General features: G+C 42.7%; 1 protein-coding gene across 1 annotated transcript in view; it reads left to right on the top strand.

The window, feature by feature from the left end:
• The first annotated feature begins 1,513 nt into the window (after positions 1-1,513).
• Positions 1,514-15,183, top strand: part of PAH (phenylalanine hydroxylase) — a 30,124-nt gene continuing 16,454 nt past the window's right edge. The window contains exons 1-3 of the mRNA XM_079303472.1: positions 1,514-1,773; positions 5,322-5,429; positions 14,052-14,235. Of these exons, the coding sequence (XP_079159598.1) occupies positions 1,732-1,773; positions 5,322-5,429; positions 14,052-14,235 (334 nt within the window). The 5' untranslated portion in view covers positions 1,514-1,731. The remainder of the gene's footprint in view (positions 1,774-5,321; positions 5,430-14,051; positions 14,236-15,183) is intronic.

Below are 15,183 nucleotides of genomic sequence, written 5' to 3'. Positions count from 1 at the left end.
GGAGTCTGTCTTGTCCTGAACAGGGGCTATAATCAGACTTGTCACCATCCTCATTTCACTGTTATTTTGTTCCAAGGTGGCCTTCAGTCTCCCTATCATGGATAGGGCCGTATCTTGTGCTGCACAAACATAGGACACAGAATACTGGCTACTGTAATGAATTTACTGGCTGAGTAGTTAAAAGAACAGTAGGTTTTTAATTCTGGCAATTACTGGGGATACTTTCTCCTACTGCTCTGCGTTTCCTTGCCCCATCCTACTGCCATGTGAGCAGTGTCCAGTGTGTTTAGTGTGCATCACATTTGGCTATCTTGACCTGCCAGCCCTTACCACCAGCTTGCTGATCAATTCAGTAACAATTTTCTATCCCTACAGGCAGTTTCAGCTCAAAGAAGCAGCTCTTCTAAAAGTGGTATGTATTTGCACCCAAAGCACTGAGTTACTTCAGAGGCACATTATATAATTGATCATTTCAGTGGGATGGATTCTGACTCCACAGTCTTGGGGTCCAACATGGATTTGAAGTGAGAACTGTGAAAATGGTTCCACTCAGTTTCCCCACTGTAAGGCTGCTGGGTTTTATACATATGAACAATTTACAGTAAGTCTTTGCTAGTGTTCACCAATCTGAGGTTGCACAGGTGTGTGTACTAGAGCTTCCCTCAAGGACAAAATAATCTTAAAGAGAAAATGAAAATATAGCAAGACTATCTGCCTTGGCACAATTTGTCTCTCTAAGACTTCATCTTCCCAAATAGCAAGATAGATGTCTAGTTGCTTCATTTTTTCACCTGTCCTCTGATATTGGGCTACAGCTTTCCAATTTCCTTTACCCCCTTTGGTGAGTTATTAAGCCAAATCTGGGCTCTTTCATATAATACTTTACTAACCTTTCCTGAAATCATTTATGTGTCCCACCCTGTTCCCCTTGTGCTTTCCATGGCTGACACCCTACACAAGCACCCGTGCATCATCTGCAATTCTTCTTCCTGCCTGGAGCTCTGATCTACTCTTTCCTTCTCTTTCTCTTCCTTTACTTTCTTCCCTTTCCCCATGCTCAGGCCCATTTCCCAGTGTGAGGTTCATGCAGCTAACTCCTAACTCATGCTTCCCTCGTGTTGTGTCTCTCTCCAGTGTCTGCTGAGTGGTGTCTTCTGCCCTCTGACCTCTTTGGAAGCAGCCCCAGAGTCCCTACTAAAGGACAAACGTCTCAGCTGCTATGCCTTGCCAGAGCCTGACGTTTGAAATCCAAAGAACACATCCTGGAGAATGTCTGATGTGTGTCCAAGGGGAGCGATCCCGATGAGAAACCCACCTGAGGCTGGACACGCAGCTGCCGTAGGAAGGAACGGGACGAGGCTGAGCTGAAAACCATGTGTTGACGTGGAAAAATGAAAACAGCTGATGTTGATCAGGAGGAGGAAGGCTGTTAATTCAGAGCATGCTGCTCCTCCACGTTGGGTGCAGCCAGGAGCAGTCTGCTGGATTGCTGCTGCGGGCAGGGGATGGCCAGCGTGGAGCAGCCGCTGGTGTGCCAGGGGTGGGTGGGGGGGGCGTGCAGGAGAACGCCCCCTTGGCATGCTGTCCAGGGGAGGGAGCAGGGGAAGGGATGGCTCTGCCTTGCTTGCTCCACTTTAAATACCTTTGCACACATCTCTGGCCGCTGCAGTCAGGTCAGAAGGTTTCACCTGCTGTAGTGAAGGGGCCTCCCTGTGTGGGCATTGCTGCGACATGGACTCACAGCACTACAAAATGAATGGTGACGCTTTCCAGGTAAGCGATGGGGGCTGTGCCTGCTTTTTGCAGGAGTGGAGGGGTGTCCTGCCTCGCTCCTGCACTCCTATGCTTGTCCTCCACTCCCTGAGAGGCAGTGTGACCCAAGAGGGGAAGAATCAAGGTGGCCTGGTGTGGTGCTTTGCAGCACTTGAACAATTTAGGCAGCCTCCATACTTGTCTGCTGTTAATTGTGCTCACAAAAACGCAGTGAGAATGCAAACATTGCAACAGTATCCTTGCATACATGGCAAAAAGACAAAGAATCAGAAAGGACCAGAAGCTTATGAGAGGTCTTAAACGTGTGTGATGAAAAAAAGCTGTCTTCTTTTGCTAAAGGAAAACAGATGAAGTTATGTGCTCTTCTGGTGGAGACTTTGATAATTTGTGGGGTTCTCTTGTCCTCTTTTTTTTTAACGTTTACTGACTGACTTTGAACTCTTTGTGAAATACAGGAAAGACCTGAAGTTCATGCCTTTTGAATACAAGCACTGATATTACTGCAGGGGCAAGTGATGTAACCTGAGGCCAGCATGGTTAATTATTATGACAAAATTCTGCACTTATGTGTCCTATGCAATGCTGATGAAGCCAGGGGCAAGCTGCACCAGATGTGAAAACAAAAGGGCTTCTATTTTTAATAGAGCAGAGATGCCAAGGAAGCCTCTATTCCTACTGCTTTGTGTGCTGAGGCTGAACTCCCACAAAATTTCTCTAGGGTCTCACCTTGCTGCTTCTCCAAATTGTGTAATTGCTTGGTTCCAATGCTTTAAGAAGTCTGACTTGGAAACTAATTCCATTTTCACAAGTAACTTAGAAATCTTTTAATTTGAAATTTTTTCCCTTCCCCCATCCCCTATTTTGTGTATCTAGTAAAATTGTATTTTACAACAGAGAGGTAAAAATCTTATGAACCTGAAATTGCAAGAAAAACTTTCTGAGGCTTTAACAGTGCTGGAATTCACTCTGAAGGGCTTTAGCTAAATGCCTCAGCAATGGATTAGAAGGATAAGAGGACTGTGTTATTGACCCTAATACTGCCACTTTCCAGGCATCACCACCCGTGTCAGAATGGCAATACCAATCTATGTGCAAAGTGCTAACTAAAAATGCAGATCTGTGCTCAGGTAAACCTATCCTTGCATTTGCATAACACTTTCTTTGAGATTAGGTCCAGGGATGGTTGCTCATGCTCATCAACTTGCTTTTATTTGTTAAAAGACCTTCCAGGGAACTGAGTGCACATGCAGATGTGAGAGAAGTTCAACAAGTATGTTTACAGCATTAATGCCTGCTCCCTACTGCCATGTGTCTTTCTGTTAAGCACCAATATAAATCAATTTGCAAGAGTGGGGAGATGGCTGAGGGCAGATTGGTCACTAGCCTTGATTTGTTGAGATATCTGCTTTCAATGAGTTTGGGAAGGTTTTTTTAAGGCTTTTTTTTGTGTAATCTCATTGTACAGAGATATCAATTATTTTCATCAGAATTACCTTGCAGGATTTCAACTTTGCATTATATCCACTGCAAGTATCCAAACCACATATTCTTCATTTGTCACACACATTCAATCAATCTGTCTTATAAGTTGGTCCTCACAGCATGACTTAGCAAGAATATTTTAAATATATGACTGCAGGTCTTTTAGAGCAGTTTCATTGCAGACAGTGAAAACCAAAATCTTGATCCATTAGACAATGATGGAGTCAGTTCTGTCCTTAAGATCAGTTTTGGCTGTGGTGGGTGAAAACAGAAGGAAAAAGCAATGCATGCATTTGAGATGAGTTTTGGTCACACTGCCATAAAATTTTAGTGCTACAGACATTTGTTTTGACTTTTGCCAGATTCCTGTCATTGTTTTCCCTTGTGGTTGCTTGAGGTGTAAATAGGTTTCATTAGCCAGCTGATACATCACTTCCAGCTGCTTTTCCTCTTGGTCCTCCCCATGTAGGAGCTGGGCTGATGTCCTGGCTGGATGAGGATTCAGGAGGCACAGGAGGTGTCACAACTGAACCAGGTGACAGTCTTCCTTCTGGTGCATGAAGCCAGCACTTCTACTACAGCACCTACCAGAGGTCCCTCATAAAGCTGGAAGACATTTGGAAAACCTTTGTAGCCTGTGGAAACAAAGCCAGATAGAAAAACGTGTTGTCAGTCTGTTAGCAGCAGTTTTGGAAATGGCTTGAAGAATCAGCAATTATTTACTTTACAAAAGAAGGCAGCTCTTCATAGCTCTGCCTCAGGAAATATAGGCCCACCAAGAACTTCATGGCTTCAGGGCAGCTGGATTTGATTGTTAGTTTTCTACAAAGGATATCTTTACTGAGGACAATATTTGGGAACTGGGACACTTTTTACTCTGATTTATATGTTCAATTGAGCAATAGCCATAATGAGGGCAAGCTCTGCCTGAAAATACAGATCTTTATAAGGAATATTTGAATGGGTACCTTGACTCATGCTTTAGCCCAGGACTTGTTACACCAGGACTCATCTGTGTTGCAGATGTCTGGCGTGATCTCTGAAATACCAACCACAGGCAATTTGTCCAAGGCCAGTAGATGGTAAAAAAAAAAAAAAAAGGTAAATAAGTCATTAATGTGGCCCCCAAAAGGTTGTGCATCAAATTTACTTGGATATAAAAAAAATTTAGTGATTGAAATCTCAGCAGGCATTTACCTGCCATGCCAGCTTTTAAGATCTGCCTCCACTCCAGAGCTCAGTTTCCTCTTTCTGAACTGGTGAAAGAGCTATTCCCTGCTTAACAGAACTTTTGTGAAAAGAAACACACATAGAGACACACAAGGACATCCTAATGATGAGAACCATGAAAATAATGAAAATAAACCTTTGAGGGTACTGGAAATTGCCTTTTGAATATTGCAGAGTAGAAAATAAATAAGAGAAAGGGGCAAACATAAATGAAAACACATCTTGTCCTAACTCAGTCTTTACTTATTATGGGATTTAGGGAAGATCTAAATGTTTGCTCCAACATTTTTTTTCCCTTTGATTTTCTTTGCTTGATTTGTTATTTTATTTTAAAATCACCTTCCACATCCTTCCTGTGAGTACCACCTCTCTCCTGGGGATACCTGGAAGGTACAAGCCAAACTGAAGGGAAACACAGACCATGGTCTGCATCTCTGCACAGAGCTCATCTTCATTGCTCTGCTTAACCCTGAGTGTTGATGAAAAGGAAGCCTGAGGAAAAGATTTTGGCTGTATCTGGAACCAAAGTGCAGTAATATTTCCAGTCATCCCTGAGGGGTGAAGTCAGGCAAGGATGGTATTAGGCTTATTCCACATCCTTTTTGACTACCTTGCTCTCATGAGGGCTCTAGTTTGAGAGAAGGGATTTGGGTCTCTACCATCATAAATCAGAGCTCTGCTTCTTGCAGCAACAGTTGCCTTTATTCCCACTTAGAGTTATTTTATATCCTGTTTATTCTGCTGGTGCTGTGCAAAAACGAAATGGAGAAAGGTAAAACTGGCTCCTAGAGTGAATGGTAGTAATTTTTTTTGGTGTATTTTTAATTTCCTTTCAGGAATCCAGGTACATTGAAGACTCCCCCAATAAAAATGGTGTGATTTCTTTGATTTTCTCTCTGAAAGAAGAAGTTGGGGCATTGGCTAAAGTCCTGCGCACTTTTGAGGTAAATATTTTTTTTTTAGGTCTTTACAATTTTATATTGCAGCCAGATTTTCTCAGGGTCTTGGAATTCATGATTCTATTTCATTGCTATTACAGGGGAAAGCAGCCTACATCTCTTTTCTGAGCTTAAAATCCCTTAAAGTCTTGGAGCAGAAGAGCTTTTTTTAAACTAAAACTTCTAGCTTTTACTGATATGGGGGGGAAAAATTTTTTTCTGCTTAAGAGGGAAATATTTTATCATAACTGCTGTAGTGAGAGGTAGAAGTGAGTTGGGTTGTGACCTAAGATTGGCTTGTAACCAAATAATTTGCCTTGTAAGGCAAATATAACCTGCATGTGAGACATGTGACTCACAATGCACATTGCATGAGGTGTTTCTGCTCTGCAGCTCTTAGCTCTTCCCCACCTCAATAAATCTGATATAAAAAATTTGCCACCTCTCACCTGCAGTACAGAGTGGGTAGAGGGTGCCTACAGAACAGCATAAAAATAACAACACTTTTTTTTTTTTGGTTTTTTTTTTTGTTTTTTTTTTTTGTTTTTTTTAACACCAAAGGGACTCAGTAACTTATGCTGATTGATTTGGAAAGCTTTTGGGGAAACAAGAAGACATTCACCTTTCAGGACATTGTGTGCCTATTTATTCTTGCAGAAATATTTCCCAGATGTCATTAATTTTGTTTGAAAAGCACAAAATCCTTGCAATTCAGGATGGTTGTGTTGCAACACACAGAGCTGTGTACTCTGTGCTCCCAAGCAAATATACTTTTATATCTGTTCTGTGGCTTTTTTTTTTCTTTCTTTTTTTTTTTTTTATGTAAGAGTTGTGCCTGAAAACAACAATTTCTTTAAAACATTCTAAGAAGTTGTGGCCTGCATATTTTCCATTCCAAATTGAATTTACTAGGAAATGAAAGATTGTGTGTTATGGGTACAAGGGAAAAATAATTATGAGTTATAGGACATATTTGATTCATTAAGAAACATGGAAATTCACACCAACAACAGAAGAGCAAGTCTAAGTCTGTGAATTGACCAGTAAAGTCCTGAAAAATGTCCGTATGTCAGTGATGTGCATGTCTGTAAGTGAATTAAGGGGACTGATATTGATATTCTCTTATTAAATGCATTGCTGTCCACTAACTAAATTGCTGTCAGCTCTACAGAAAAATTTGTAGAGAAGATGGTATAGGAAAGAGAGAAGAAAGCATTTTTTGGATATTAATTTTCCTGCCCCAAAGCAGATATCTGAACCAGTCCAACAGAATCATGGTTTTTCCCAGTGCCCCTGATGGCAGCTGAGATGTTGGGACTCAGCTGGTTTTCCATCCCAACAAAGCCTGTTCTTTTTGTGCTTACTTGCAGCCTCCTCCAGCACCAAGGCTTGACAAGAGACCAGGCATAGGTGCTCTTATATCAGCTTTAAATTTGCCATTGCAGTGGGGGATGGATGGATGGATGGATGGATGGATGGATTGGATTTAATGGTACAAGAACAGCTCCCCAGGGCTGTTGTCAATGAATTCCTGGTGTAAACCAGAGCTGCCTTTGGGCTGTTGTAACTCTGTCCCAAGAACTGCACAGAGGTGTAAGTCTTACCTACGTGCACAGCTGAGAAAACTTTCCCCCTTTGCCATCTGGGCCATAGCTATGGTGCTCCAGAGAAACTGACTCTGTGCTCAGTGACATCCACAGCACAGACAGGGAAAGTGGTGATAGGCAGGTGAAGAGTGGAAACAAACAGGAAGAACCTGGGGAAATTTTTTTGTCTTGTATTCCTTCACTGTCTAGTAACAAGAGCTGTGTGATGCTACAGGAGTTAGCTCAGGCTCTCTAATCTTGAAAAGATCTTGAGGTGCCAACAGCACACAGGATGTCTTTCTGTAGAGGAGGTTTCTGTATGGACCTGAGAAGGTTCATCTTCTCCTTGGTTTAAGAACTAAAAAAAAAATAAATAAAATTATTACCCTGGTGGTATTGTTCAGCCACTCTTGGGTCCCTTCCTGGGATGCACTCCCAGGTTCACATCCTGCCCATGTCCCGCTCCTATGCTGGGGTGGAATTGTCCAGATTTTGGGCCACAGCTTGTTCTCCATGGGAAGTAAGAGCCCAAAGGAATGCTCTAGCCTGGGTCTGCCCCTGCATATCATGAGGTCCAAGATTTCTGGCTCATCAAGCATCATGACAGGTAAAATCTCTACTCACCCACAAAGCAAACCACCCAGGAAAGGCATTAGTGTCCAAACACAGCCCAGATGAAGGGACAAGCTCCCATTATGGGAGCCAAGGGGCAGGCTCAAGGCTGAGGGTTACAGAGTTTTCATGGCACAGATAACTGAGACACCAAGTCTCAGAGTTTAAGAGAATTTCAATGTGTTTTGTGGAAAAAGTAATATTTGCCCTACTCAAACATCCCTCAGGGTTGCTCATGCAGTTGGCAGAGTACTGCATGCTCTCACATTTGTTTTTTTGCTCAAAGACCCAAACTCTAGTTTTCTGTTCAGGTCCCAGATGCACACAAGTATATGGCTGCAGTGACAACTCTTGTTTTTCCTATGTAGCTTGAAGGGTTTTTTCCTGAGGAACCTCCTCAATGAACTCAGCTCTTTTTGTCCAAAACATACTTGATTATTTCCACTTTTTTCCTATGTTTACTCAGAAAGACTCATCTGAACAGGCAGGCTTCTAAGCTCTCCTGATCCCTGGTTCTTGTCTCTTCTCCCTGGTTTGCAAATCCTTGCCTGACTGCATGGATCTGTTCCTCCTGGCTGCTCTGTGCCACTGCTGGCAGTACAGCCCCTGCAGCCCCTTCTTCACCTGTCCTACGGAGAGATGTGTCTGCAGGGCCAGATTCACACTCTGGTGTGCTGTAAAGTGCTAGCAGCTCAACCATGCTCAGCAATAAGCAGATTGTTAAAACTGACTCTACTTTACTTCCACTAGCTGCTCTGTATATTAGAATGTGGCAGACATCCACTTTTTGCTTATCGAACTGAATTGTTTTGCACTTGAAAAGCCCCTTTGTCACCTCTGTCCTCATTGCAGGCTTGAGGGTGGCACAAAACCACCAGCAGGGTCTTTACACCGACTTCATTTTATTGGGATCTGCTGTACACTGAGGTACAACTTGATGCAGTCCTGTGCTGTTTATTTGGGTTGTAGAAGGTGACATCTAGGCAGTCAAATCTTGAATAGATACCTTTGGCTGAAACAGAGCAGCACACGAGTAAAATATCATGCTTAAAGTCAGGAATACACAACACTCATTGTGAAATTGTGTTTCTTTTTTGATTCACTGGACACATCAAAAATGTTCTGAGTATAAGTTGAGGCAAAAAAAAAAAAAAAGAGAAATCTTCCAAGTTTCTTACCAAAATTGAAAAAGCAAAACTGAGCACTTTGAGTCATCCAAGTGTTGCACTTGATAGATATGTTTAATTCTCTGTAGTGATGAAAGCCTATTGAAATGGAGATAGCTTGTTTAAGCAACAAAGGTCATTCTGATAGGGGAAAAAAAAAGTGAAGAAAACCCCACATTATTCCCCTTCAAAGATTGCCTTTTCTGTAGTTAAATTCATCATTAAAAATATCACAAATAAGAATTTCCATATACAAAAAGGATTGTGTTCAGTTTCAATTGCAGATTTTCCACACGCTTTTGTGAGTGCACTAATCTTCTCTGAAGTTCTTTTTCTGATGGATTTACAAGTTGTAGATCATCAGCTGTTTTAAGTGGCAAACATTGGAATACATTACCCGTTTGCTTAACCCATTGTCAGAGAGGAGCCCTCTGTCTTTTCCTCACTGGTGGGACCTTCTCAGAGCAGGACTTCAGTGCAAGGTGCAGCCATCAGTGGTAAGGCTCTAGCTCAAAAGCAAGAAAGAAATAAAAAGGTGATTTGCATCAAGTATTCCTGCTCCCAGAATAAGTTACTGTCCTGTGAGGGTAGGTTAGTGCTCCATGAAAGGATGAGAGGAGAGTAACAGGCTCTACTAAATGAGGCATGGCACTTTCAGAGTCAGCAGAGGCAACTGTGGTCTGTTTCTGTTTAGGAACTTTATTCCACAGAAGGTCCCACGTGACTGTTATCTCTTTGTCCCCTGGGAAGGTATTGGCTCTGTGGTGGTTGGGGTTGATTCCAAATCAGGGTAAGAAAACAGTCACTGTGGCCAGGGGGTGTGTTGGAAGTGTGCACAGCCATAGGTGAATGGGCCACGCTTGTTTTTTTCATGATACTGTGCATATGCACAGCAATGATCTTTTCATGACGCTGCTCCAAATCCACATCCTTGGTCCTATCCCTCCTCTTCCTATGGCCACAAGAGCAGGACTTCTTATCTAATGAACCAGCATAGGTTTAAAGAGAGGGGTGCTCTCTTCACAGCTGCTTGTGCAATGCCTCACACTGTCATGTTTTTGATTTGTCCTGCTCCACGTGTTTTATAGCCAGATTCTGCTGCAAGCCAGATTTTAGGGTTGGAGCAGAAGTGCTGAGTGATGGACACCAGGGGCTGCTCCAGGGCCAGCTGCCCTCTGCTGCTCTTTGCTGGCAGGTTCCTGCTCTGGGACAGTTTTCCTCCATGAGCTTGGAAGGAAACCTTAGCAGCTGCAAAGGAGATGATGGGTAAGCACAGTCTCCAGCTGAGAAGCAGGCCCTTGGACAGTAAAACTGAATCAGATGGCTGCCTTTGCCTTTGCTTTGGGAATTCATGGCTGAAGGCATCACTGTAATTTCCTAAATCCTCTGATCTATAAAAATTAGGCACTGAGCATACACTTGTGCTTCTGAAAGCGTCTACCTTCAGGAAACCCTGAACTATACCATGGCAAGGGTTAAAAGAACATCTCATCTGGTTTTTTTTTTTGGCACCAAAAAGTGCAAGTAAAATAATCCTTTTGGGAGATTTTATCCGAATTCTCACTTAGTGTTGATTAGTGGCACCATGGTGTTGTTGAGAGTTCTTCATCTGGTAACAGTGTGGGGTCTGCTGATGAAACCAAACCTAATTAATGACAACAGTCACGAAAACAAGCTGCAGCTGGATTTCACAGCTGCACTTGGTTTTAGAACCATATATAGGAGCATTTAGTAATTAATGAACAGAAGGATGTGTGAATGTTATGGGAAGTAGTAACTCATAACTTTCAGACAGTATCCATCCTTACTGAAAGCTTCCCTGTGTAGCTATGCACACACAACTTTCCTTTTCCAGTGACCATTGGACAGAGGGTGGGACTAAATTTTCTTGGCAGTGACCTTGGCAGCAAGGCTGCTGGTGTAGTGCTGCACCAATGTGGTTTTCTCCTGCAGCTGCAGTGTAGGTGTGCTCAGTTAGGATGTAATAACTGGGCAAAGGGCTGGAGCTGATTTTAAAAAATTAAGAGGAAGCCAAGGCTGAGATCCAGCACAGTGAGGTAAGGCAGGGAGGGACCTGGGCAATCTCCTCCCTGCTTCCATCATTGTCTCTGTTTTAAATTGATATTTGTATCACTACTCACTTCTAACTCAAAACTAATTCTAGCTTGATTTTTGTGCTCCAAGAACATATCTTGACACTTCCTTCTCTAATGGGCAGTGATAGAGGTACAGTTGACTTGGATATTAAAATAACAAAAGCTGAGTTTCCCCTCTGCAGGAGTGGAGGTTTTAAGAAAAAAAAAACTACAGCAGACACATGGTTCTATGACAGGATGTGTCCATAGGGAAGAGAATCAACCTCTCTCCTGGTCACAAACCTGAAGAGAGAAGCACCAACCTGCTGTCCAAGTTCCTTGCAGTTGCAATGGGTGGTGGGGTGAATTCAGCAAAGACACATCTAATCTCACTCCATGGGCTCATCTGATTCTTACCAGCTCTAAAATAGGAAGAGCAGAAAAGGGCAATGTTAATAATTCAGGTGGGATTCCAGCCATAAACATGTGACAGTTGACGTCTCCCAAAGGTGTTAGACTAGCAGTTAGGTTCCATAAACAAAAAATAGCTTATACAACTGGAATAATTTTTATTAGTCGACTTTTCAAGTTCAACATTGTAAAGATGTCAATCTCTACCAAAAATCAGAGTTTGAAAACTACTTAAAATGTACAAGACCAAAAAAGTGCCCTCATTCTCCTTTCTCAGGTAACTATTTGTCTCCAGAAGTTGGAGCTTTAAAGAAAACATCAGCTATTGGGAGAAACTCGATGCAATAGCAAGATTTGGCAACATCAAGGATACAAAAAATTTCTGAACAGTGTGAAACTATGAAGATTAAACACTAGGTGGAGTAGTTGGACTGGAATGAAATTGAGATTTGTAAAATAACTCTAGTAACAGAGCCACTGTAAATATTTTGAAATCAAGGGCTTAGTTGCAAGGCACAGCACACAAGAACACATTTCTCCAGGAGTGCCAGTTCAGAGAGTTGGACATATGCTGCTGATTCTTGCTCTGAAAACAGACACCAGAAGGGTTCTCCCTTCAGCTTCTCTGTTGTGAGGTCCTGAAGTCTCAGCACAAAGAGGTAACAGGCTGGATCTGCACGTTGCTGAGTGGCAAAACAGCAAGCAGCTTGACACTGTGGGAAGGTGTTCTGCTTCTCTCAAGTGTAAGAAAGGAGTTAACTCTTTCTATGGGCTCCTTCCTCCATCTTCTTTTTGCCCCCTTTTTTTCTCACTGTCTTAGCTTGTAATAGTTTGAGAGGTATTGATACTCCTGCTGCCTTAAGCACATCTCGTGCCCCCGCCCGCAGCTTATCTCTTCATTCCCAGCCCCGGCATCATTCCTTTCATTTTGGGGACATTGCTGTCTGCACAGCTGCTCACTGAGCCCTGCTGGAGAGTTGGTACAGTAGAAGAGTCACCTGATCAAAAACCAAAGGGATGCAGTTTAAGGAGCCTTAAGCTGCAGAGAAGAGAAGGTGCTGGGGTGATTGTATTGTGGCCCTCCAATACTCAGAGGGGTCCTATAAGAGAAAAGGATGGGAACAGAGTTTTTAACAAGGCCTTTTGTGATGGGGTAATGGTTTTAAACTCAAAGAGTGTAGATGCAGAGTAGTCATAAGGAGGAAAGCTTTTAGGATGAGGATGGTGAGACAGAGTGAAGGCGCAGCAGCTCCCTGCGCCCGCTCTCTGCCGGCAGCTCCCCGTGCCTCACCACGGACAGGACAATGTGCAGTCTGTTTGGGAAACTGGGCTGTGGGGCCCAAAGCAAACTGTCCCCGGGGCCAAGGACAGTGCTGGCCATTCTCTCCTGCAGACAGCCCTATGAGGATGGCATCTCTTGAGAACAGCAGTTGGTGAATGTGCTTTTGACCTTTTCAACTTATTGTATTGGTATCTAGCCAAACAATTTGAGTTCATCTGTAGTGTGCAGTGCTCAGGAAACAGAATAATGACATATATGTTTCCTACCAGGGAATAAACTGCCTTTTGTGGAGGAGTAATCAGGCCTTTGCTGCTGATGGCCAGATGCCCTCCTGTGCTGTGCAAGCACTGAGAGGAGCAAAGAAAACCCTAAAGAGGCTCAGAAAGAGGGATGTACCATTAACAAACCTTCCAATCTTCTTCCTTGTAGGTCAAAAGTAGATGTTCCTGACCTTTTCTTTTGGACTTTCTGTTTTGTTTCAATTCCTCTTTTTCCTGGACTTTCTGTTGGCTTTTTGTTGGAAAAAATAGGATTTTTAGCTACTTGTTGCTTACATGGCAGCATGTCTGCAGTCGAGCTCCCACTGACTGGGTCATCAATGCTACGTTTGCCAATGATCTCTTTCTTCAGAGCTAGGAGACACTGCTGATGGCCAGCAAAGATATTTGGTGAAACAGAACTTGAATTTCTGAGCTAAAGAAAAGAATCCTTCTCTGTGAAGGTGATTAGGCTCATGGACAGCTGCCCAGAGAGACTGAGAAGTCTCAAAACTTGACTGGACATAGCCCTGGGCAATCTGTTCAGGCAACCTGAGCAGATTACTGTACTTACTGATCTCCAGAGGTCCATTCAACCTCATCAACTCCGTGGTTCTGTGATTTAAAACACCCATCTTTTTATTTGCACAAACCTGGGCTGCCTTTTTTGATGCAGATCTATGTTTCCCTCTGGATCTTTGCCCAACAGCTGCTCACAGCCCTGGAAACTGCAGGAGGCTTTGCAGGTGAGTGTGCAGAGGTTTGGCAGAAACTCATCTCACAGGGTGCCCAGCTGCCTGCTCGTCCAATCTTGTCTCAGGATGCTCATCAAGGCAGCATTCAGTTTTCCATGAGAGGATACTCTACAGGTGGAATGCCTTCTTCCTGTGTTGATTCTGGGGAAATGCCTCTGTCAACACAGACAAGCTCTCATTATGTGCTTGAGGTATTGGAGCTGCCATTTACAACACAAAACCTGTTTACAACTTGTATCCTGCTTCCACCTTTCTCTAAGCCTCTAGTAGTGCCAGGTCTTCCTGAGGGTGCTCTGTACAAGGGTGAATCCCACATATTTCTCATTCTTCCTTTCTGTTTCTCTCTCTATTGTGGAAGTCCAGTGGCCAATTTTGAGTTATTTGGATGATACGATATAGTTTGTTGACTGACATGTCAGTCCAGTCTTTATGTCATGTTCCTTCCCCAAAAAACTGTGGCACCAAAAATTTCTCTTTCTCATAGGAAAAAGGTATAAACTTGACCCACATTGAGTCCCGACCTTCCCGTCTCAACAAAGATGAGTATGAATTCTTCATTAACTTGGAAGGCAAGAATGTCCCAGCACTGGACAAGATCATCAAGTCCTTGAGAAGTGATATTGGAGCAACAGTCCATGAGCTTTCACGAACAAAGAAGAAGGACACTGGTAAGGATATGCTGACAAGGCTAACATTGACACAGACTATTTATGTCACACACTGAAATTACTTATTTTTCCCATAGTAAAGGAAATCCTCTTGAATTTTTATGCCTACTCTATTTTTCCTATACTGTCAACTTTTTCATTTGGAGGATTTCTGTCAATGTAAATTTTTTTGCTGTGATTCTGACTAGGTCTCCTGAGAAACTAGAGAGGCTCTGCCACCCACTTGGGTGGGAAAAGGACTAACTGTCCATGACTTTAAGAAATCCCAGAGAGGTCAGTTGCAGTTCTGCCTTCAGGGGGAAATAACATTTTGTGAGTTGTTCATGCTCTTAATTCTCAGAGATTTGCTGGAGTTGAGGCTGCTTGGTGCAGCAGTGGCTGCCCAGCAGATAGTCTGAGACAGACTTATATGCCTCTTCAGATAACAGATGTGATTTTAATAGGATTTCAGACTTTAAATACTTTAGGTCTGGATCTTCCTCTTCCTTCCTAGGAACAACATGAAAGGACATTAATACCTTCTTGACATCAGTGCTGGTAATCCTTTTACCATTTCCTTTGTGTTCTACCCATGACATTACATTTGAAGATGAAAAAGAAGAAGGCAGATTCTCTTTGGAGTCAGTTTTCTCCATTCATAGACAAAGGGACAAAAGGTTGATTAGGTGATTTATGATTGTGTCAGATCGAAGAGGTTCACTTTTGGGGGCTTTTTTATTTCCAGAAGAAAGTTACAGGACCTACCAAGGCTTAACATTAATTTTTCTAGTTACTATGAAAAAATTAATCATAAACTTTACTAAATAATAAAGTTGCCTATAAACATATGCCAGAGTCAGTCAGAGATACAGCTCTAAATATCATCCAGAAAAGTCTTGCATGTGAAATTCTGACCTCACAGAAGGCAAAACTTCTGTGGTCAGCTGTAGGATTAGGATTTCACTGCAT

Source organism: Erithacus rubecula (genome assembly GCF_903797595.1).
Source record: "Erithacus rubecula genome assembly, chromosome: 4".
NCBI lineage: Eukaryota > Metazoa > Chordata > Aves > Passeriformes > Muscicapidae > Erithacus > Erithacus rubecula.
The sequence above is the reverse complement of the archived record's forward strand: the minus strand, read 5'-3'. Positions and strand labels throughout refer to the sequence as shown.